Source organism: Lithobates pipiens, unplaced genomic scaffold (assembly GCF_037356315.1).
Source record: "Lithobates pipiens isolate NorthernLeopardFrog02 unplaced genomic scaffold, aLitPip1_a1.2 Scaffold_13, whole genome shotgun sequence".
Lineage (NCBI taxonomy): Eukaryota > Metazoa > Chordata > Amphibia > Anura > Ranidae > Lithobates > Lithobates pipiens.
In genome coordinates, this window is record NW_027507718.1 from 249,494,057 (window position 1) to 249,515,012 (window position 20,956).

At 44.5% G+C, this 20,956-nt stretch overlaps 1 protein-coding gene across 2 annotated transcripts in view; it reads right to left on the reverse strand.

Moving 5' to 3' along the window:
• Nucleotides 1-20,956, reverse strand: part of LOC143974780 (N-acylethanolamine-hydrolyzing acid amidase-like) — a 102,114-nt gene that overhangs the window by 58,346 nt on the left and 22,812 nt on the right. For both annotated transcript variants that reach the window (XM_077476515.1, XM_077476514.1), the window contains exons 3-6: nt 18,669-18,795; nt 16,073-16,163; nt 9,371-9,447; nt 5,310-5,482 (exon numbers count right to left, since the gene is read on the reverse strand). In XM_077476515.1, coding sequence (XP_077332641.1) covers nt 5,310-5,482; nt 9,371-9,447; nt 16,073-16,163; nt 18,669-18,795 — 468 coding nt within the window. The remainder of the gene's footprint in view (nt 1-5,309; nt 5,483-9,370; nt 9,448-16,072; nt 16,164-18,668; nt 18,796-20,956) is intronic.

Consider the following 20,956-nt stretch of genomic DNA (forward strand, 5'->3'; position numbering starts at 1 on the left):
GGGCTACGTTGATGCTTAGGGAGCGCAGCATTCTGGTTCATGGACTGTGAGGATGCTTTGTCCGCAGTATCAGCGTGTTCCATGTCTGTGTCCATGGAGTTGACATATTTCTCCGCTTCTTCTGGCGTGGTGAAGGTAAGTTGGTCACCGTCATATGTTTGGATTCTGAGTTTGGCCAGATAAGCCAAGGAGAACTTGATCTGGTTGTTGTGCAAAGCCGTGCATACTGGAGAGAAGGCCTTGCGCCTGTTCATCACTTCTATGGAGTAGTCTGTGAACAGCAGTAGTTTAGCCCCATCCACCATCAGGGAACGTGAGCGGCAACATTTTTGCATAATGGCGGTTTTATCCGCATTGTTCAAATATTTTACTATAACATGGCAGGGCTTGGCACGGGATTCAGACTGTTGTCCAATACGATGAGCCCGTTCGATCGTGCATGGTATGCGGAGACTTAGCTTCTCCGGGATTATTTTAGCGCAGATCGTGGCGAGCAGGGCGGAGGTGACTGACTCAGGGAGACCAATAATCCGCAAATTGTTTCTTCTCAAACGATTTTCCAAAACGTCGAGTTTCTCCCAGATCTCTTTGTGTGTGGCGGTCACTTGTGCGAGCGATATGGATATGCTGGCAGCTTCATCCTCTAGAGAGGAGATGCGCTCCTCCGTGTGCTGCAGTCTCTGCGCCTGGGCCTGCACTTCCAGATGGAGCTGCTCCAGCCCTCTGTGCACTGCTGCATCTACAGTGGCGGCCAGCGTGGGTCCTAGTAGGAGGACAACTGTGTGTGCTATTCCCTCAGGGGAGGCAGGGTCAGCTGGAGCAGTTACTGGGGGAGCCGGAGGTTCTATGTGCAGGGGTCCGTGCTCTGGTGATGTCGGTGTGGCCACCATGTTGGCCGCACGTGTCTCTCCCGACGGAGGGATGCCTGCTGAGGCTGCCTTGGCGTACGATCGCTCCACAAAGCGATTCATAGTGGCCCACCCGTCTGCCGGTGTAGCGGGGGATCTCCCGAGGCCAGTGCAGGTGTCAGTGGTGGTTTTTGTGGGGAGCTGAGCAGAAGCTAGTGGCGATCACCTCCTCCTCATGTGGTGCCGGAACCGGAAGTGCATTACCCCTTTGATGAAAGCCTTTTCAAAAAGTGGTCGGCTCCTCCGGTTGTGGACCCCCCCAGTGTCTAGGTTAAATAAATGAACCGCGATCCCGGTTGAGGGGACTCCTGCATTCAAGGATCCAACGGACAGGAAGGGCGAAGCAGTGGCTGGTTCCTTGTTTACGGTTGTGGGGTCAGCCATGCGACCTGTACTGGCATCCGCACTGGTGTCGCTGACACTGACTGAGTGGGCAAAACTTTTGCACCGCGAATTGGGAGAGCAGAATGCCTCCCCTGTCTGCGTGGAGTTAGCAGACCAACTAGTGCATTGCCTTAAGTACGTTTGTGACGCAGCCCTGGATACTCTCCCTCTGTTATCCAGGGCCTCAGTGTCAGCTGTGGTGCTGAGGCGCCTTATTTGGCTGAAATGCTGGTCCACTGACCAGGCATCCAAGAAAGCCCTGATGGATCTTCCCTTCCTTGGTGACCGGCTCTTTGGAGCCTCGTTGGATGACGTTATTAAAAATGCCACAGGTGGTAAGAGTACACTACTCCCACAGGCCAGGAAGGCTAAGGAGCCACGCCACAGGCAAGAGCCCTCCTTTTCCACTCACAAGCGGCTTTTTCATCCGCCCGGTGCTTCGGCAAAATGACCCCAGCCTGACAGGACGCCCAAGGACGGTCAGAAGCGTCCCTGAAACCGCAAGCCTAACAAGCCTGTGAACAAAAGTGCTACCGCATGAAGGTCTGCCCCCACCCACATCTTGGGTGGGGGGTCGCCTTCGGGAGTCTGCAGCCTGTTGGACCTCCAGGTTATCCGACCAATGGGTCTGCGACCTGATTTCTACAGGCTACAAGATAGAGTTTCTCTCTTGGCCGCCAAACAGATTCTTCCCCTCCAGCATACCCGTGTCCTCGGTTCGCCGGAAGGCCCTGTTAGGGGCAGTGAGGGACTCGCTGCATCAGGGGGTGATCATACCAGTTCCGGAATCGGAACGCTTCCAGGCGTTCTACTCGAATCTGTTTGTGGTTCCCAAGAAGGAAGGGGAACGTCCAATCTTGGACTTGAAAGCCCTCAATCACTTTGTAAAAGTGCAGAGGTTCAGAATGGAATCAGTTCGCTCAGTAGTTGCTGCACTCCATCAAGGGGACTTACTGGTGTCCTTAGACATTCAGGATGCCTACTTGCACATACCCATATGCCTTCGGCATCAAAAGTTTCTGCGTTTGGCAGTCAGGGAAGCCCATTACCAGTTTGTGGCTCTTCACTTTGGCCTGACGTCAGCCCCCCGAGTCTTTACCAAAGTACTGGCTCCAGTGTGGCGTTGTTGAGACAACACGGAATCGCGAGCGTGGGTTACCTAGACGATCTCCTCCTGAGAGCTTCTTCCGCCTCAGAATTAGAGGAGGATGTGGCAATCACCTTGCAGACCCTGCAAGCATTTGGGTGGCTGTTGAACCTAAAGAAGTCGGTGGTGGTACCGACTCAGTGTCTGGAGTACCTGGGGTTATTATGGGACTCCAGGGAAGCAAGGGTTTTTCTCCCCTCAGACAAATTGCTGACTCTCAGATCTGCGGTCAAACTATGGTTGAACCGCAAGTGGTCATCACTCTGCTTTTGCATGCGGGTGCTGGGGCTCATGGTGGCTTCCTTCGAGGCAGTACTTTATGCCCAGTTCCACACCAGAGTCCTGCAGAAGGAGATCTTGACAAAATGGGACAAATCTCCGTTGTCTCTGGATCGGCAGATCCAGGTGAGCCAGCCAATTAGGGACTCCCTGATCTGGTGGTTGAGGTCCTTGGTGATTCAGGCCGGAAAATCGTTTCTTCCTTTGAAATGGACGGTGGTTACCACGGACGCCAGTCTGTCCGGCTGAGGTGGAGTGATGGGGATTCAGTCAGCTCAGGGCCTCTGGTCGATGGAGGAATCCAAGTTGCCGATCAATCTGCTCGAATTGAGAGCGATCTGGCTATGCCTCCACACATGGTCGGCATGGTACGACATTTACACCATCTGCTTCCATGCAGACAAGTTCTGGGACGTGCCTTGAACACTGGCGGAGCCATTCTTACATGTGAGGTCATCTGTAATTACTTGTTTTTATTAAACAATATCTTTGGGATAATATCACCTTCATTACTAGCATTGTAAGTATTTGTAAATTTATATTTTCTGGTAACCATTTGCTGTATTCATGCCTGTATTCTCGCCTGATCATTATTTAATTCTTACATAGTGTCCCCTGTTATTTATTAGATTCCATGTAAATGCTGTATTCACACCCCTGAAGAAGGACATGCTTTGTTAAGCTCCAAAACGCCTAGGGTGTTTTTTTCCACATGGATTATATGGCATAATCAAGTGTTGTACAATATCATCAATACTGTTTGTACATGTACACCCTTAGATATTTATTTTAGATGTATACTGTATACTATATTTCTTTTGTATTGTTCTATAAGTAATGTTGTATGTGCCTTAAAAATCCACCCCCAGGGGATTTCTCTTCTAGTAACTATTGTTTTTGGATGTGGCACAACAAATTAACGCAGCCCTGCCGTACCTTCTCTTTTGTTCTATATTTGAAGGGTTACATTATGGTGCAGTGTCCTCTGAGAGGTACCTCTTAGCACACGCAATAGGTAAAGGTCTCTGTGTAGCCGCTGTAAAGGGGTGGTCTTAAGTCCTAACTCTTTAGCCCGTTAGAGTTGGGGCCAAATGAGAAAAATCAGAGGCAAGCCTGCAGGCAGCAATAAGGCTACTAAATGGCTGTATGGTCAGTTCCTAAAGGGCTCAACCTCTCTAGTAGCAAATAGTAAATCCCTGCAGCAGCAGCTAACCGGTCCCAATGATATTAAACCTCACCATCTGGTCACACACAGTGATTAGTCAACTATCTGCTCTACACTTAGGGGACCCTGTCTTTTGGCACACCAAACTCAGCACTCTGGATCCTAATCAAGTGTCAATATACAGCAGTGGTGGTGCACACTGGATAGTGATCTGCACTCTACAGCCTTCTTCACAGCAAGTGAATAGAATGTATGAAGGTAAAAAAACCTTCTGCCTTTACAACCACTTTAATGATTTTTTGTAGACACATTATTATTTCTACGTGCAAATAATATACATACTAGTTACGGTAACTATTTGGACATTTTTGATAAAATGCAGTAAGCACAGTATAAGTTATATTTATTTACCACCATGCTAGATATTTTTTATCTGTAGATTTATTAATATAAATTTTCTTTGGTATATGTTTACAGTAGCACTGCACTTTAAGCCCCCAATCACACTGGTTTAACTTGTAATGCAATTTGATTGGTACAGATCGCATGATAAGTTGTACCCTTTTGTCTGCAATAGTAGCGGTCAAATCGGTGTTACTCTGACTCCATTGGAGTTGCATTGATTTTAAAAGTAGTTCTTAAACGACTTATTGCAAGTTCAGGTGTGACTTAAAGCCACACAGATGTCTCCCAAGTCGAAACCTGAATTTGCACCCACATGTGGCTTAGAAATCGTGCAATTTCAAGTGAAGCTGCATGATTTCAAAACCGCATTCGGTGTGACCAAAGGCTAACAGGTGACATTTCATTTTCTGTTTTATTTTTATTTATTTATTTTTTTCAAATACTTTTCAGTACACATTTTGTACAGTTTTCCTTGAACCGAGTGAATACCCAATGATTAGGCTTATTGCTCACCAAGATCCCCTGTATCACTCACTTCTAACTATAGATTATAGTTTAATGTCATTATTCTCTCCAAGCAATTGTGTTACCGTATATATCACTGCCTACAATAAGGACAATGAAATTTAAAGCAAACCTAAAAGCTTTCCTCCCAGGGGGCAGGCCTAGTGGAACATCATCTGGAGGAGGCTGCCAGAACCTGTAGGAGACAGCAGCCCCCTGATGACATCACAGAAGAAAATGTCAGAATGGAACCTGAGTGGTAACATCAGAAAAGTGGATCTAAGCAGGACAAAATTGGATCCGCTGTGTGGGTGAGTAACTGAATTAAAGACAATTCAGCATCAAGTAAGTTGGGATTAAAAAAAAATAGATGGGGGGTGAAGCTCCTCTGTAAGCCAGGTGACCAGCCATTATCCTTTTTTTTTAAATGCAGTACAATATAATGTTAATATGTATTGTATTTTAAAATATGGCCCAGTTGTGGGCAGCAAAATAAACATTTAAAATACCCACTCACCTTCCATCAGAGACATTCAAATTCAAAACATCAGCCAATCCATCTCGGTCTCTAGTAATAGCCACACCTTCACCTGACTTTGTACCGGCAATGGTCAGGTACATTTCAGCAGTGATTTCTGTATGTGATAGTTTTTCAACTGCTGAGTCAAAATCTGGAGCACTGTTCAAAGTCTGTTGAATAGCAGAATAACATGAACAAGAAAATCTGGCTCACAGACAAAGTAGGCCACAAATCTTTCATTCTTCAGATACTGTATGTTTGGCCATTTGGGCCAGTTTAATGAAATCTACAGAAAACTTATATTGCGCTATGCACTAACTAGAATATAAGGCCAAATTTCTGGGTCTTGAAAAATAGCTGATATATTTGAAGGCCTGAAATACTTTTCTGGAGAAAATTCTGAGCTGGGCTTCCTTCAGTGTTGGTCATGTTGGTAAAAAAAATGGTTATGTGCCTTGGATTAAGGATAATCCTCCCATCTTTCACAAGTGTAGCCACCCTGCCCTAGGCAGTCGTGTCTATCTAAATTTAGTGGTGCTAAGCTGCTGTCTGCTTAGCGATTTGATAGTTTAGCTGCTTAGTTTTCTCCTGGACCCTGGTTACTGTTTGTGTCCTTTTCCAGTAGGTGGCACTGCTGCCTCTGGTAATTGTAAGAGAGCTACATATCTCCCAACCGTCCCGGAGTCACTGAGACCATCCCGGGATTTCATGTAAATCCCAGTGTCCCACAGAGAAGCCCAGTGCCGCAACATCAGGCACTTGACTCCACTAATCCCCCTGGCGGGTGCGCACCTCTCCACACTGCAGCTGCGAGGCCCTCACCACCATTGCCCTCTGAGCCACCCACCGGCTCTACATTACATACAAAAAGAAGCAAGGTGGGAAGCTAGTTCTCCTCCACCCCATGCCCCCCTGGTGCCTGTCCACAACCCCCGGCATGCAGCCAATGCTCTGCCTGTGAAGGGGTTGTGTGGGTGGGAACATTAAAGCAGTGCACACAATGTCTGCCTGAACCTCAGGTGAGTGAACAACTGAACTCTCCCCACTCTCTCTCCCTTCCATGTGCCATGGTGTTTTCTGCCTTCCTGCCTTTCATGTGCCATAGTGATCCTTCCCTACTGCCTTCCATGTGCCATATTAATCCTTCCTTCCTGCCTTCCATGTGCCATAGTGATCTTTCCTTCCTGCCTTCCATGTGCAATTACCAAAAGTATTGGGACACCTGCCTTTCCATGCACATGAACTTTAATAGCATCCTAGTCTTAGTTGGTAGGGTTCAATAATGAGTTGCCCCACCCTTTGCAGCTATAACAGCTTTAACTCTTCTGGGAAGGCTGTCCAGAAGGTTTAGGAATGTGTCTATGGGAATCATTCTTCCAGAAGCGAATTTGTGAGGTCAGGCACTGATGTTGGCAAGAAGCTCTGGCTTGCATTCTGTGCTCTAATTCATCCCAAAGGTTTTTTATTGGGTTGAGGTCAGGCCAGTTAAGTTCCTCCAGCCCCTTAGTTCCCGTGAAGGGAACGCTTAAGGCGTCAGCATACCAAGACTTTTTAAACAATTTCATGCCCCCTACTTTGTGGGAACAGTTTCAGGTTGGCCCCTTCCTATTCCGACATGACTGCGCACCAGTGCACAAAGCAAGGTCCATAAAGACATGAATGAGCAAGTTTGGGGTTGAGGAACTTGACTGGCCTGCACAGAGTCCTGCCCTCAACCCAATAGAACACCTTTGGGACCTTTGGGAGGGCAGACTGCGAGCCAGGACTTCTTATCCAACAGTGCCTAAACTCACAAATGCGCTTCTGGAAGAATGGTTAAACATTCCCATAGACACACTCCTAAACCTTGTGGACAACCTTGCCAGAAGAGTTGAAGCTGTTATAGCAGCAATGAGTGGGCCAACTCAATATTGAACCTTACGGACTAAGACTGGGATGCCATTAAAATTAATTTGCGTGCAAAGGCAGGCATCCCAATAATTTTGGTAATATATTGCATGTATGCCTAAGACTCCAGCTTGTGGCGCAGCAATCAAAGCTAATTTTATAAGTACAAGGAAGCCCAGGTTTTAGTTAACCATGGGCATTAAGCCCCTCCTACTATCATGTTTGGCCACACCCACGTTTTGCGCACTTCACAAGTCACTATTTCTCTGAAATGTCCCTCATTCTCATGTTCAAAAGTTGGCAGGTATGGCTACACTAATCAGAGTTATGAATATTTATCTCTTCCTGGCCAACCAGTAAGAAGTTGCTTGCTATTGGTGCATGCTGGGAGTATAAATATATGGGTGTGATCTTGAGAAGTCAGTCTATTCTCCTCTGGGCCTCCTGCCCAGGGGTGTGTTTTTTTTCTGCCGAACCTCTTAGGCCTCCAGCATGAGAGGGTGACCATGTGGCTGGGAATAGACCTGGATTTGGGGACTAGCATGAGATTAAGCAGCCATGGGGGACCTCCAGATGTCTTGAGGGAACAAAAATGCTTGGATGAGGAGACTGGACCATAGGATGGAGTCTACTTGCCAGGGTGCTGGCAGCTGATATAACAAGTACTATACAGTCAGTAACTACAATCACAGAATGCAAGGTTAGTTTCAAGGTTCTCTGTGAAGACTGAGCGTACTTTTGTGTTTCAGTTTTTGCCTTCAGATACAAATAACTGGTGATCTGGCCATTCTATTTATTTACTTTTCAAAACTGACCACTCCAAGGACCAAAGCACATCCATGCTTGCGTGGACAGTCTGTGTCTAACTCTTTCCCTGATAGCAATACAGGCACACCATTGGGGAAGGACCCTCTAGCCTGCAGAAGTGCAGAAACAACCCACTTCAGATGTTTGGTAGTTCAGCTGACTCCTTACTTCCCTGGAAACTGCAGGTGACATGTCCCTCTCATGTCCCTCTCCACTAACTAGATCATCCTGGTCACTCACACTTGTTCTTTCATGGGAGCAGGAAGAAATCAAGACATGCACAGTGGAAGTGCTGGGAAGTTTAACTTGACCTTTTGTGCCCTGTACACAAAATCCATGTTTTTTTCCAACGGATGTTGGCTCAAACTTGTCTTGCATACACACGGTCACACAAATCTTTTCGGAAATCCCGAACGTCAAGAACGCAGTGACGTACAACATGTACGACGAGCCAAAAAAAATGAAGTTTAATAGCCAGTGCAGCTCTTCTGCTTGATTCTGAGCATGCGTGGAACTTTGTGCATTGGAATTGTGTACACACGATTGGCATTTACAAGAATGGATTTTGTCGTTGGAAAATTGGAGAGCAAGATCTCAAATTTTGTATTCGAAATTCGAATGGAAAATGTCCGATGGAGCCTACACACGGTCGGAATTTCCAACAACAAGCTCCCATCGAACATTTTCCGTCTGAAAATCCGACCATGTGTACAGGGCATAAGTGTGCACTTCGTTCAGCAGGAAACAGATCAGAATGAGGTATATCTATATTAATTGCCAATTATTGCATTAATTCAAGGCTGGTATAAGGGGTGGGCGGGAGGAACGGCTGCCCTGGGCTCGATGGTTTACTGAAGGGATGGAGGCGTTTTCTTTATTTTATAAGGCTGACAAGAGTAGTGACAGCAGCAGTAATTTTGACAAGTGAGTAACTGCTAGGTGTATGATCCCCTAACGGCCGGTTCACACTGCAGGCGCGGCGAGGCGTCTCCGACTTGCCTCGCCGCGACCAAGTCGCCCCCGAAGTCGCCCAGAAGTAGTACAGGAACCTTTTTTCTGAGTCGGAGCGACTCGAGTCGCTCCTCTCAGAACGGTTCCATTGTACAGAACGGGGGCGACTTGCGGGAGCGAGGCGAGGCGAGTCGTGTCGCCTCGCATCGCCCGCTGTGTGAACCGGCCCTAAGCTTGCATGTCATGCAGTTTTACATCTTTGCCCTGGGCACTGGATGACATTGTCCTGACACTGCAGTCATTCCTCATGTTAAAGACAGCAGGATGATATTTTCCTGGTATATTGTTATCAAAATTCATGAACGTATTTACTGTGATACAAAAATGTACTAAAGTAATCACACAAAGCTTACATCTCGGATGAGCCAGCTGACAGGATATCTGCGCAATAAAAGAGAAAGTGCATTCTTCCACAGGACCTGATTTTTCTCTGTAAGGAAAAATGAACCTTTAAACATTAAGTTGGTAAAGATTTCTTACCATGTCACTTTACACATTATTCATTTGCAGGGTATTTGTGGTTTAGTTTTTTAGGATAGCAACAAAATTGTTTTTACAACAAATACTTAACCAGTTTCCTGCTGTGTTTGAAAATATTAAAAAAATGTAGTCTTAAATTGAATTTCCTGATGCCTTCATGGCAGCACACACTGGGTTGTGACTCCGCCCCCACAACCTGATAGGATTGGATTAGCTATAAATTTGAAGGGGAGACCCCCCCCCCCCCCACTGCATTCTCTTTTTAATCCTCACCTGACAGGTTGGTCGGACGCGTTTCCTTATTACAGATGAATAAGCCTCTTACCGCCTTCGCCCCAGCAGGTTCAAGCCTCTCCTGTTTGGAAGTCCCTCCTGTACAGTCTCTAAAGAAGCTTCTACGGAGGGAGCCCCCGCTCTGGTGGTCTCAAGGGGCATCTTATTGGCATATGACAAGCTTTAAAGAAGCTTTTATCTGCAGTGGATTTCCCTTCCTTGCTTTCCCACTGTCTTCTCTTCTTTATGTATATGCAACCTGGCATCTCTTGTGTTAATGTCTTTGGGTAATTTTAAATACCTTGTTTTTTTTCCCGCGGAGGGAGCAGGACTTGCTGGTACCTGTTATCCCTCATGACCGCCGTTCGTTTCGCCGCTCTGTGCATGTGCAGATTTAGGATTTTCTTTCCTATGTTTTTGTTTGAGCTTCCCTTCAAGATGGCGCGGGGGTGCTCATGTCACTTCCGCGCATGCGCGGAGCGTCATTCAGCGGCGGTATGGCACCATTTTTTAAAAACACAGTGTCTCTGTGTAAATCCAATGTATGATGTATTGCTGGCTACAGCTGAAGAAGACTGCTCTGCATCCCTAATTCCAAAATTCTACCAAAGGTAAGTCCCTGTGGGGTTTCTTTTATAAATTTTTTCTGCTTAGTCTGTTTTATTATTAATATTTAATGAATTTAAATATTATTAAAATATTATTAAAATAATTATAAAATAAATATTTAATTTATATTATACGTCCATATTTTTTTGTGTATTGGGGGCAATTAAATGTTTTAAAAAAAATATAAACATTTTCGGTAGGAGACATAGTAGTTGCTTCCTACTTATGCGTTCCTTCTTACATTTTAGACTGTCCTGTACCTTTTTCCTTATGGAGTCCACTGCCCAGGCAGACCACCGCCAGCAAGTTAGGTAAGAGGCTATACCGGTTAGGTAGGTATTGAAGGGGAGATGGAAAAAGAGTGCCAGATGCTTAGTGATGCCTTTTTCTCTTTCGGCAGCCCGGCTGAGTCAAGAACCACAAGTTCTAGACAGGGGAGAAGATGCAGCCATACCTCAAGTAGAAAATCTCGCAGAAGCCGCTCAAGATCCGCTTCACACCACCAAAGGCATAGCCATTCACGGCATAGCCACTCAGACCGCCATGCCCGTCCTGCAGCAAATGCTTGCTGGGTATGCGGTGCTCCGGCTTTGCCAGATAAGCTTGCTTGTCGCTCCTGCTTCAATGAGGCCACTAGAGAGAAGGAAACAGATGCAAGAATGGCTACGGACCTCATTAGGGAGTCTGTACGGGAAACATTACTGGAGTCAGCAACGCCAGCTTTGGATAGAGCAGTTCCCAGCACATCCTCTACGGAACCTTGTCTCACCCAAGCATCAGAGTCCTCCTCTGAGGATGAGAGTCAGGATATGTCAGCCGGCTTTGACTTTTCCCTTGTGGAACCTTTTGCAAAATCCGTAGAGGCAATTGGCTGGCAGGAGGATGCAACAAATCCCCCTAAGGTGCGGAAGTTTTTTCCGAATTTGAAAAGGGATCCGGAGACTTTTCCTTTCATTGAAGAACTTGAGGATCTCATCAAGGACGAGTGGGAGAGATCAGATAAGAGAGCTAGCCTTTCCAATAGACTGGCAAAAATGTATCCTTTAAAGGAAGCGAAAGTGAGACCCCTAATAAATGCTCCCATCGTCGACTCTTCATTAATGCGTCTTGCCCATCATGTAACCTTACTGATCGAGGATGCGGTCTCTTTCCAGCATGTTCTTGATCGAAAGATGGATCTAGAATTAAAAAAAGCTTATTCCACGGCTGGAGGGGCCTGTAGGCCAGCAATTACCACGGCGGCAGTGGCCAGAGCCATCTCAGGATGGGCATCCAGAGTGGAGAAAGACCTTCAGGATGGCGTCGAGATGGAGAAAATAATATCTTCCCTGCAGGAGATCAGACTAGCAGGAGATTTCATGGCAGAGGCCTCGATAGATGTTATAAGATCTTCTGTTAGGTCAATGCTGGCTTCGGTAATGGCAAGAAGAGCTCTATGGCTAAAACCATGGATAGCAGACGCAGCCTCTAAAACTAATTGGTGCAGGATTCCGTATGATGGTTCGAACCTGTTCGGTGCCAAACTAGATTCGGCCATCTCCAAGGTTTCCGGAGGGAAATCAGGTCTGATAGCTTCCGACAGAAGACCCAGGGCACAGAGAGGTCCAGCTTTTAAGCGTAATTTGCCAGACAAATACCGGGAATCCAGATCCTACCGTCCAGGTAGGGAATTTAGAAGGGACTGGAGGAGCACAAAACCCTCCTTTCTCAAATTGCAGAAGTCTAAGGCCACCCCGGCTAGGGATCAGCAAAAATCATTTTGAAAATTTGCCTGCCCACCCGGCCCAGGTGGTCGCCAGGCTGAAAAGCTTTTTCAAAGTTTGGGCGAACCACATAAAAGACCTATGGACACTTTCCACAATCAGATTTGGTCACAGATGGAAATTCAAGAACAGTTTTCCACCAAACTACTTCCGCTCAACCAGACTTCCGTCTTCATTAGCCAAGAGGAGGCTGTTAGTAAAGTATATAACAGAGCTGAGACAAAAGGGAGCAATCCTAGAAGTGCCATCACACCAAAGAGGGAAGGGGTTCTATTCCCCTCTGTTTTTGGTGAAAAAGAAGACGGGCGACTTGCGACCCGTGCTGGACCTCAAGAGACTCAACAGAGGCATCAAAGTGGAATCCTTCAAAATGGAAAGTTTACAGTCCATTCTCCTAGCGATAAACCTAAACGACTGGATGCTTTCTATAGATTTGTCAGACGCTTATCTTCATGTGCCAGTTCATCCGGGTTTTCAAAAATTTCTGCGATTCGCCATAAAACAGCACCACTTCCAGTTTCGGTGTCTTCCGTTCGGCATCTCCTCGGCTCCCAGGACATTTACCAAAATTCTGTTGCCACTAGTAGCTTTTCTCAGGGAAAAAGGATTGCGAGTTCACCACTATCTGGACGACATCCTGCTGTTAGCAGAAGATCAGGAATCTCTGATTCTCCACCGGGAGATTCTCCTTGCGACACTTCAGAAGTTTGGGTGGATAGTCAACTGGAGGAAGAGCAGTTTACAACCTACACAGAGAATGGTCTTTCTGGGGGCAGACCTAGACACCAGATTGAACAGGATACAGTTTCCGCAGGAGAAGGTCAAGCCTCTAGTGCGAAAAATGCAGAGACTATTGTCGACAAATCAGTTGCCAGCCAGAGCCTGCCTAAGTGTACTGGGGTCCATGTCGGCAACCATACCTATGATACAGTGGTCACAGTGGCACATAAGAACTCTCCAGAACTCATTTCTCAGGCAGTGGGATGGAGTATTGATGCATCAAATCATCTTTGTCTCCAGATCAGTGAAGCAGTCGATATGGTGGTGGACACACCGCAGCAATCTCTGGAGTTACAAACCAATAGTCCCTCCGGATCCAGAAATAGTCACTTCAGACGCCTGCCAGACGGGTTGGGGAGCCCATTTTCAGGACCAGGCAGCCCAGGGACAGTGGCATTTTCAGGCGTTAGTCTCGAACATTCTGGAGCTCAGAGTGGCTTTCCATGCCTTGAAAGCTTTTGCGCCACTCCTGAGAGGCAAGAATGCGGTTATCCACATGGACAACAAAGTGGCAGTGTCCTATATTCATCAGCAAGGAGGTACCAGGAGTGTCACTTTGATGGAGGAGGTTCGGCCCATTTTAGAATGGGCTCAGATTCATCTTTCGAGTCTAAAAGCAGTGTATGTTCCAGCAACGCAAAACATATTAGCCGACTACCTAAGTCGAGAGACTTTATCCAACAACGAGTGGTCCCTGAACCCTCTAACCTTCTCTCTTCTGACGGAGGTCTGGGGGATGCCAGAGATAGACCTAGCAGCTATCCCAGCGAATACCAAATGCCTCAGGTTCCTATCAAGAGGGTCGTTCCTAACAGCAGAAGGGGTGGACTGTCTGAGTCACCCATGGAACTTCAGGCTGGGATAAATTTTTCCTCCAACTCCATTAATCGCAAGGTTTATGTCCGGACTCCGGAGATCCTCAGCAACGGTAATCGCAATTATTCCACTATGGCCGAGGAGACCGTGGTTCACGACACTTCTGCAACTCAGCCTTCAACCTCCTATTCCCCTTCGAGTAACTCTGTATCTTTTGTCCCAAGGTCAGTTCCTGCATCCAGCTCCGGAGAGGTTGCACCTGATGGCCTGGAGATTGAGAGGGCTAGGCTGAGAGCCCAGGGATGCTCTCAAGAGGTCATATCGACTCTAATGCAAGCCAGAAAAGTTACGACCAATTCCATTTATTCTAGAATTTGGGAAAGATTCTGCTCCATGGCTCAACAGAAGGGATGGAATAGCGTTTCTCCAGAGCCTGCTCACATTCTGGAATTTTTCCAATCAGGGGTCAACAAGGGTCAACAAGTACCCTCAAAGTTCAGGTGTCTGCCCTATCAACCCAAACGGATACGAAGTGGGCTTTTCATCCTCTAGTTATCCAGTTGTTAAGGGCCTATCTGAAAATCAAACTCCCCAGGAAACCAGTTTTTCCATCATGGGAATTGTCAGTAGTTCTCCACGCCCTGTCTTCACCTCCGTTTAATCCATCTGAAAAAATCTCTCTATGGGACTTGACTTTAAAGCTGACTTTCCTGATTGCAATTACATCAGCAAAAAGGGTAGCAGAAATCCAAGCATTAATGATCTCGGAACTTCATTTAGTTCTTTTTCCTGACAGAGTGGTTCTAAGACCCTTGGAGCATTTTATACCCAAAGTGGCCACTTCATTCCACTACAACCAGGATATCATTCTTCCATCCTTCTCTATCGATCAGGGGGATCCACACCCTCTGGATGTGAGGTCAACCATCATCAATTATCTAACTGCTACTACCTCGTTTAGGAGGACAGATTCTCTCTTGGTCCTCCCTCACGGATCCAAACGCGGACAAGCAGCTTCTTTGCGTACCATAGCATCCTGGCTGGTCAGAATCATTAAGAAAGCATATTCCTCCCAGCAATTGGCAATTCCTGAAGGCATCAGGGCTCATTCTACAAAGGCAGTGGCTACCTCCTGGGCAGCGTATTGCAGAGTGTCTCCAGAGACAATATGCAGAGCAGCGTCTTGGTCCTCCAGGTATACCTTTATTTCCCATTACAAGGTGGATTCAGCTCACTTGTCCATGACTGACTTCGGCAGATCCATCATTAGAGCAAATTCTTCCGCATTATAAGGAATTAAAGTTTATTTTTTACTTGCACCCACCCGACTGGCGAGTTATTTCCCAGTGTGTGCTGCCATGAAGGCATCAGGAGAACGGAAAATTGTATACTCACCTTCCGTAATTTTCCTTTCCTGACGCATCTTCATGGCAGCACATGGTTCCCTCCCTGTCTCTTTGTTATGATATATACAGAGAATGCAGCAGGGGGACTCCCCTTCAAATGTATAGCTAATCCAATCCTGTCAGGTTGTGGGGGCAGAGTCACAATCCAGTGTGTGCTGCCATGAAAATGCGTCAGGAAAGGAAAATTACGGAAAGTGAGTATACAATTTTTAGTTTTTGAGAGGGTACAACCTTTGTTTGATTTTAAATACTATCTGTGTCTCTGTAAAGAAGAGTTCCCCCACTTGCTGTATGACACCCAACAACTGGGCAGCAGTTTATTAGAAAAAATGTTTTATCACTGTCTGTGTCCCCAACGGGAACGGTCTGACATTTATCATTCAAAAAATCAGAAGAAATTCTCCTTTTTTTTGCTTGGAATTGGATTTTAAGGCCCCTTTTACATGGGTTGGACTCTGTTTTGGTCAGCAGGGGATCTGTCTGCTGAACCCCTGCTGATGAGGTGGGCAGGTATAAAAGGACACAAGTCCTGCCCATAGGGATGATTGTCCCATCCCTCTGAAAAACTGACAGGCAGACCTTTTTGGAACAGTCGTGTGAAAGGGGCCTTACTGTCTTTAATAATGAATCCAAAAAACAATTCAATATTTCTCAAATATATAAAAATGACATAGTGCGCAATATATATATATGATATATCTTCTAGCTTGGTGAGAAGCAATAGCAATCAACGCTGTCCAATCCAATTGATTAAAACATGTACAATCAAATATTATCCCTGAGGATGGTGGGCTGGGTAAATACATTCTTTCAATAAGAAAAATATGTATAAAAAATGCCTATTGCCAACATTATTAGCAGTATTGAACTTAATATATATTAAATACGGAATATACTGTATGAACAAGCACATAATAATATCATTTACCTCTAGCATTTGAAGATATAGTAAATTTATGGGGACTTTGCCCAGTATAAAGACCAACAATGCCTGCAAAGGTTGTTCCTGTGTACACAATCTAAAATATAAAGCACATAATAGCAGTTACAAAACAAGTACCAACATTTTAGCAATTCCCAAACACACATAATTTTCTCATGTATCATTTTCATTACTTCATTTTAGAAAATGAAATAAAAACAATCAGTTGCCTGCTTTTTTTGAGAACTGACAATTTTTTTTATTGTTATTAGTTTTTCAACATATAGCAAAAAAAAGGTACAAGGCATTCAGATTGGTAATAGACAAAAAGTGCCAAGATACAGACAATAAAATAAAGTGGCAAGGATAGGGTAATTGGACCTCAAAACAGGATACAAAATATATTATCACCTAACGCTGTGGTGGCATAAAAGGATCAACAAACTGGCTTCCAGTAAAAGAGAAAAATATTACATTAGTTCAACTTGATCTTATCCACGCTAAGGTGTGCAACCAGATGTCAAAATTCACTCTACTAGACACAAAGAATAGTTAGAAGAGTGCAAGACGGAGAGAGGGAAAAAGAAAAAGAAAAAGAAGGGGAGGTTAAAGTAGAATATCCACCTGTGTCAGAGCCCTACCCAAATCGTAAGCCACCATCCATCCGCGCACACCGTACCATGGCCAGAAATATGTCAGACTGGTGGAGCTTCTAAAAGGTCCCACTATTCCCAAACTCAGTTATGGGTATCAATTGAGTCAGTTAAAGAGGCAGTCAGGTATTTCATCCACTTCACATCTTGGATCCTAGAGTGCAATTCAAAGAGGGAAGCTCCCATTTCTTCCATTTAAGAGCTACCAAGCATCAAGCTGTAGTCAGCACCTTTGCAAGGAGTTTTTTGTTAGAAAATTTAGAGAAGGAATGGGGTGGGAGACCCAGGAAGAAGGTTTTGGGATTGAAAGGAGCCCAGGATCCCAAGACGGAGTAGAGTAGGGACCATCTGCCAGTAATGGACGATTAATAGGCAGGACCAATAGAGATAATGTGCCTGGATATTTTTTGCATCACCAGCAACCACGGTCAGAAGAGGGATATATGGAGTATAGCAGGTGTGTGGTTTGATGAAAAAATAATTACTGATTTTCCTTGTGCAAGGTGCAGATAGAGCTCTTCAATGCTCTTGGAAGCATGTGACCAAATAAGTTGCCATGTTTTTGAAAGTAGCTCCTTCCCCAAGGCCTGATACCACTTTCGCATATAGACATGCTGAGGTCAGTAATGAGACGTTTATAAATGCGGGAGATCATGCCCTGAGAGGATGGGCCTTCTAAACAAATTTTGTCAAACACCATCAAATTAGAAATTTGGGGGTTGGTCGTAAAAATTGCTCATAAAGTGCATAATGACATATTTGTAGTTAACTATAGAAGGCCTGCCTGGGTCATGTAAATCCTGGAAGGTCTTGAGTATTCTAGTTCTAACAGCCACCAACTGGTCAAAATTAAACAAAGGGGTTGATTTACTAAAGGCAAATAGACTGTGCACTTTGCAAAGTGCAGTTGCCCTCTGCAAGTGCAGTTGCCCTCTGCAAGTGCAGTTGCTCCAGAGCTTAGTAAATGAGGTAAGACTTCACTTTGCAAAGAGTACCCAATCACGTGCAAGGAAAATAAAAAACAGCATTTTTGCTTGCACATGATTGGATGATGGAAATCAGCAGATCTTCTGCTCATTTACTAAGCTCTGGAGCAACTGATCTTGCAGAATACAACTGCACTTTGAAAAGTGCACAGTCTTTTTGCCTTTAGTAAATCAACCCCTGTGTCCTTTATACAGTATATTTGACACTGGCTGATATTGTCTACGAGGGGTGTTTGTTTTAATATACCTTGGTGTTTTTGCCCTAGATGTTGATAGCATATACTCCATTGAGGAACTATCCTTTTCTTTTGGGGGGGGGGGGGGGGACCTTCATGAGATCTAACTTCCAGGGAGTGCTTTTTTCATCTAACAGACTCCTTTGGAATTTCCATTGGGGAATGCATGTTCTGTTTATGAGGTTGATTTACTAACAGGTAATAGGCTGTACACTTTGCAAAGTGCAGTTGTTGCAGAGCTTAGTAAATGAGCAGAAGCTCTGCTGACTCCCATCGTCCAATCATGTGCAAGCAAAAATGCTGTTTTTTTTATTTTCCTTGCACATGATTGGGTACTCTTTGCAAAGTGAAGCTTTACCTCATTTACTAATGCACTCATTTACAACTGCACTTTCTGAGTGCAACTGCGCTTTGCAAAGTGCACAGTCTATTTGTCTTTGGTAAATCAACCCCTATGTGTGTGTGTGCATCTGTGTGTGTGTTATTAAACTAGATGGTACCTCCGAGGGAGCCGTGTATAGACTGAGTTAGTTTCCATTTAATATTTTTAGGTATGAATTTGGATTTATATCAGTCTGATATTTTGGCCAAGCCATTCATTTACACAACATCAGCCATAATACCACTACCCTTTTTACAGAATGCCAGGCTCACAGGTTACAGAAGGTCCTCCTCAGAATGGTCATGCTTAGTAAAATGTATTCAGTTAATAGTTTTTAAACTTTACCTTCCCATTTCTAATAAAATCCACATCCACCACAAGCTTTCTTAGGTCTATGGAAAAGTACAAGTCCATGTTTCTTCCGTGATAAATATATCCTTCCTTAGTTTCTGTTATTATACTTGTGCAGGCCCTAAACATGGACAAACATTTTTTGTTAGAATTCTAATAAGAAAACACTGTCAGCATTCGGTAAAATTACACAGTTCCCCCCAAATGGTACTAAAATGTTAAAATCGATTTTCCACTAGACATCAGGTAATTTTCTTATCAATTAGGGAATCATAATGTGCTTTCATTTGGTTAAAAAAGGTTTTGACAACCTTTTTTTTACCATGGAGGCACCCATATAATAATTTTTAGCAGGCAATCACTTTGAGCAGAAAATAATTCATTTACAGCTCACTATACACAGTAATTTGTACATGTACAGGTATATGATGAATAAAAAAGAAGTAATTTGGTGTGGTTTTAGAATGCCATTTATACAGACATGAGTGCAATAACTATTCTTAGATATTATACTGCGATTAGCAGTTTAGCCACTAGGTGGCTGTTGATGGTGGAATAAAGCATTGTTCTCTATAGTGGAGCTACATGGTTATGATGTAGCATCCTTTTCTCTGCTCCTGTTGTTTTCCATATAAGCCCTTGTACACACGGTCGGAGAATCCGTCGGAATGTGTCCTATTGGACCGTGTTGTCGGAAATCCGACTGTGTGTGGTATGCATCGGACTGATTCCGTCGGAATATCCGTCGGACCCAATTTTCCAACATGTTGGAAATATTTTCCGACCAACTGGTCCGATCGGACATACTCCGATCATGTGTAGAGAATTCAGATCGGACCAAGTGCCACGCATGCTCAGATCAAATTCCTAGACCAAAGCTATTGGCTACTAGCCTGAACGTAGTCCCATCGTAACTAAATAACGTCATCACGTTCTGAATGATCGGATTTTCCAACAACTTGGTCCGACTGTGTGTATGCAACAGTTTCGGACACAATCCGTCGGACAAAATCAGACGGATTTGATTGGCAGAATGTCCGACCGTGTGTACAGGGGCTAAAACAAGAAGGGTATAGCCATGTGTCCAGAAATATCTGACAGATAAAAATAAGCCTCTGTAACAGCTTTCCAACAGATCGTGGGTCTAGCTACAGCCAAAGTTCTAAATACTGCTGCAGGTACAGATACAGGTCAGGGTTACAGAAAAACAATTTCTGAGAAAGAAAACGGTCAGAAGCACACATTATGGCTGCTAACAGCGTTTCATTTTCAACTGATAGTCTGACAAACCAGACCTACCAGCCCTGGAAATTCAAAAATAAGATACTGCTGATAAATAGATGGCATATGGATGTGTTTTCAAGAACAAATACCAGATCCACCTACAGATGAGTAAAGAGGGATCAAAAAGCCTAAAGTAATAATGAGTATAGATGATGATCAAATTGTGAACATATGCAAGTGTAAAATGATAAAAGAAATGTGGAAGGAGCTACAGAAACTGCATGGGAAATGTTAGCAATAAACTGTAATTAATTAGAAAGTTATACCAGACTAATCTGATTAACCACTTCCCACCAAGCCATTAAATATAAACAAATGGGTGTTAGCTTATTTGTTTCAGGAGAATGTACCCTTACATCCTCCTGTTCTGGACGCTCATTCGACGGACACAAAAAAATATTAAGAAAAATGCTATAAAACTATCCCATATTTTGTAAATATAGCTATAACTTTTGTGCAAACCAATCAATAATCGCCAATTGCGTTTTTTTTACCAAAAATATGTAGAAGAATATGTATCGGCCTAAACTGAGGAAAAAAACGTTTTTTTTATATATTTTTTGGGGATATTTATTATAGCAAAAAGTAAAAAATATTGCATTTTTTTCAAAATTGTCGCTCTATTTTGGTTTATAGCGCAAAAAATTAAAACCGCAGCGGTGATCAAGTACCACCAAAAGTAAGCTCTATTTGTGGGAAAAAAAGGACACCAATTTTGTTTGGGAGTCACGTCGCACGACCGCGCAATTGTCAGTTAAAGCGACGCAGTGCCGAATTGCAAAAAGGGGCTTAGTCCTTTGGCTGCAAATTGGTCCGGGGCTTAAGTGGTTAAATTGCTCAGAATTTGGGATTTTTTATTTTGAATAAGATCATGAACATATTCCTCCTGCAACCACTGAATTCTGGCTGGTGGGAGAGGGAGAGAAGCCAGATTTTAGCGACTGTAGAAGGAAAATGGAGAATGACGGTTTCTGTATATGCTGCTCCCACTGCCCCTT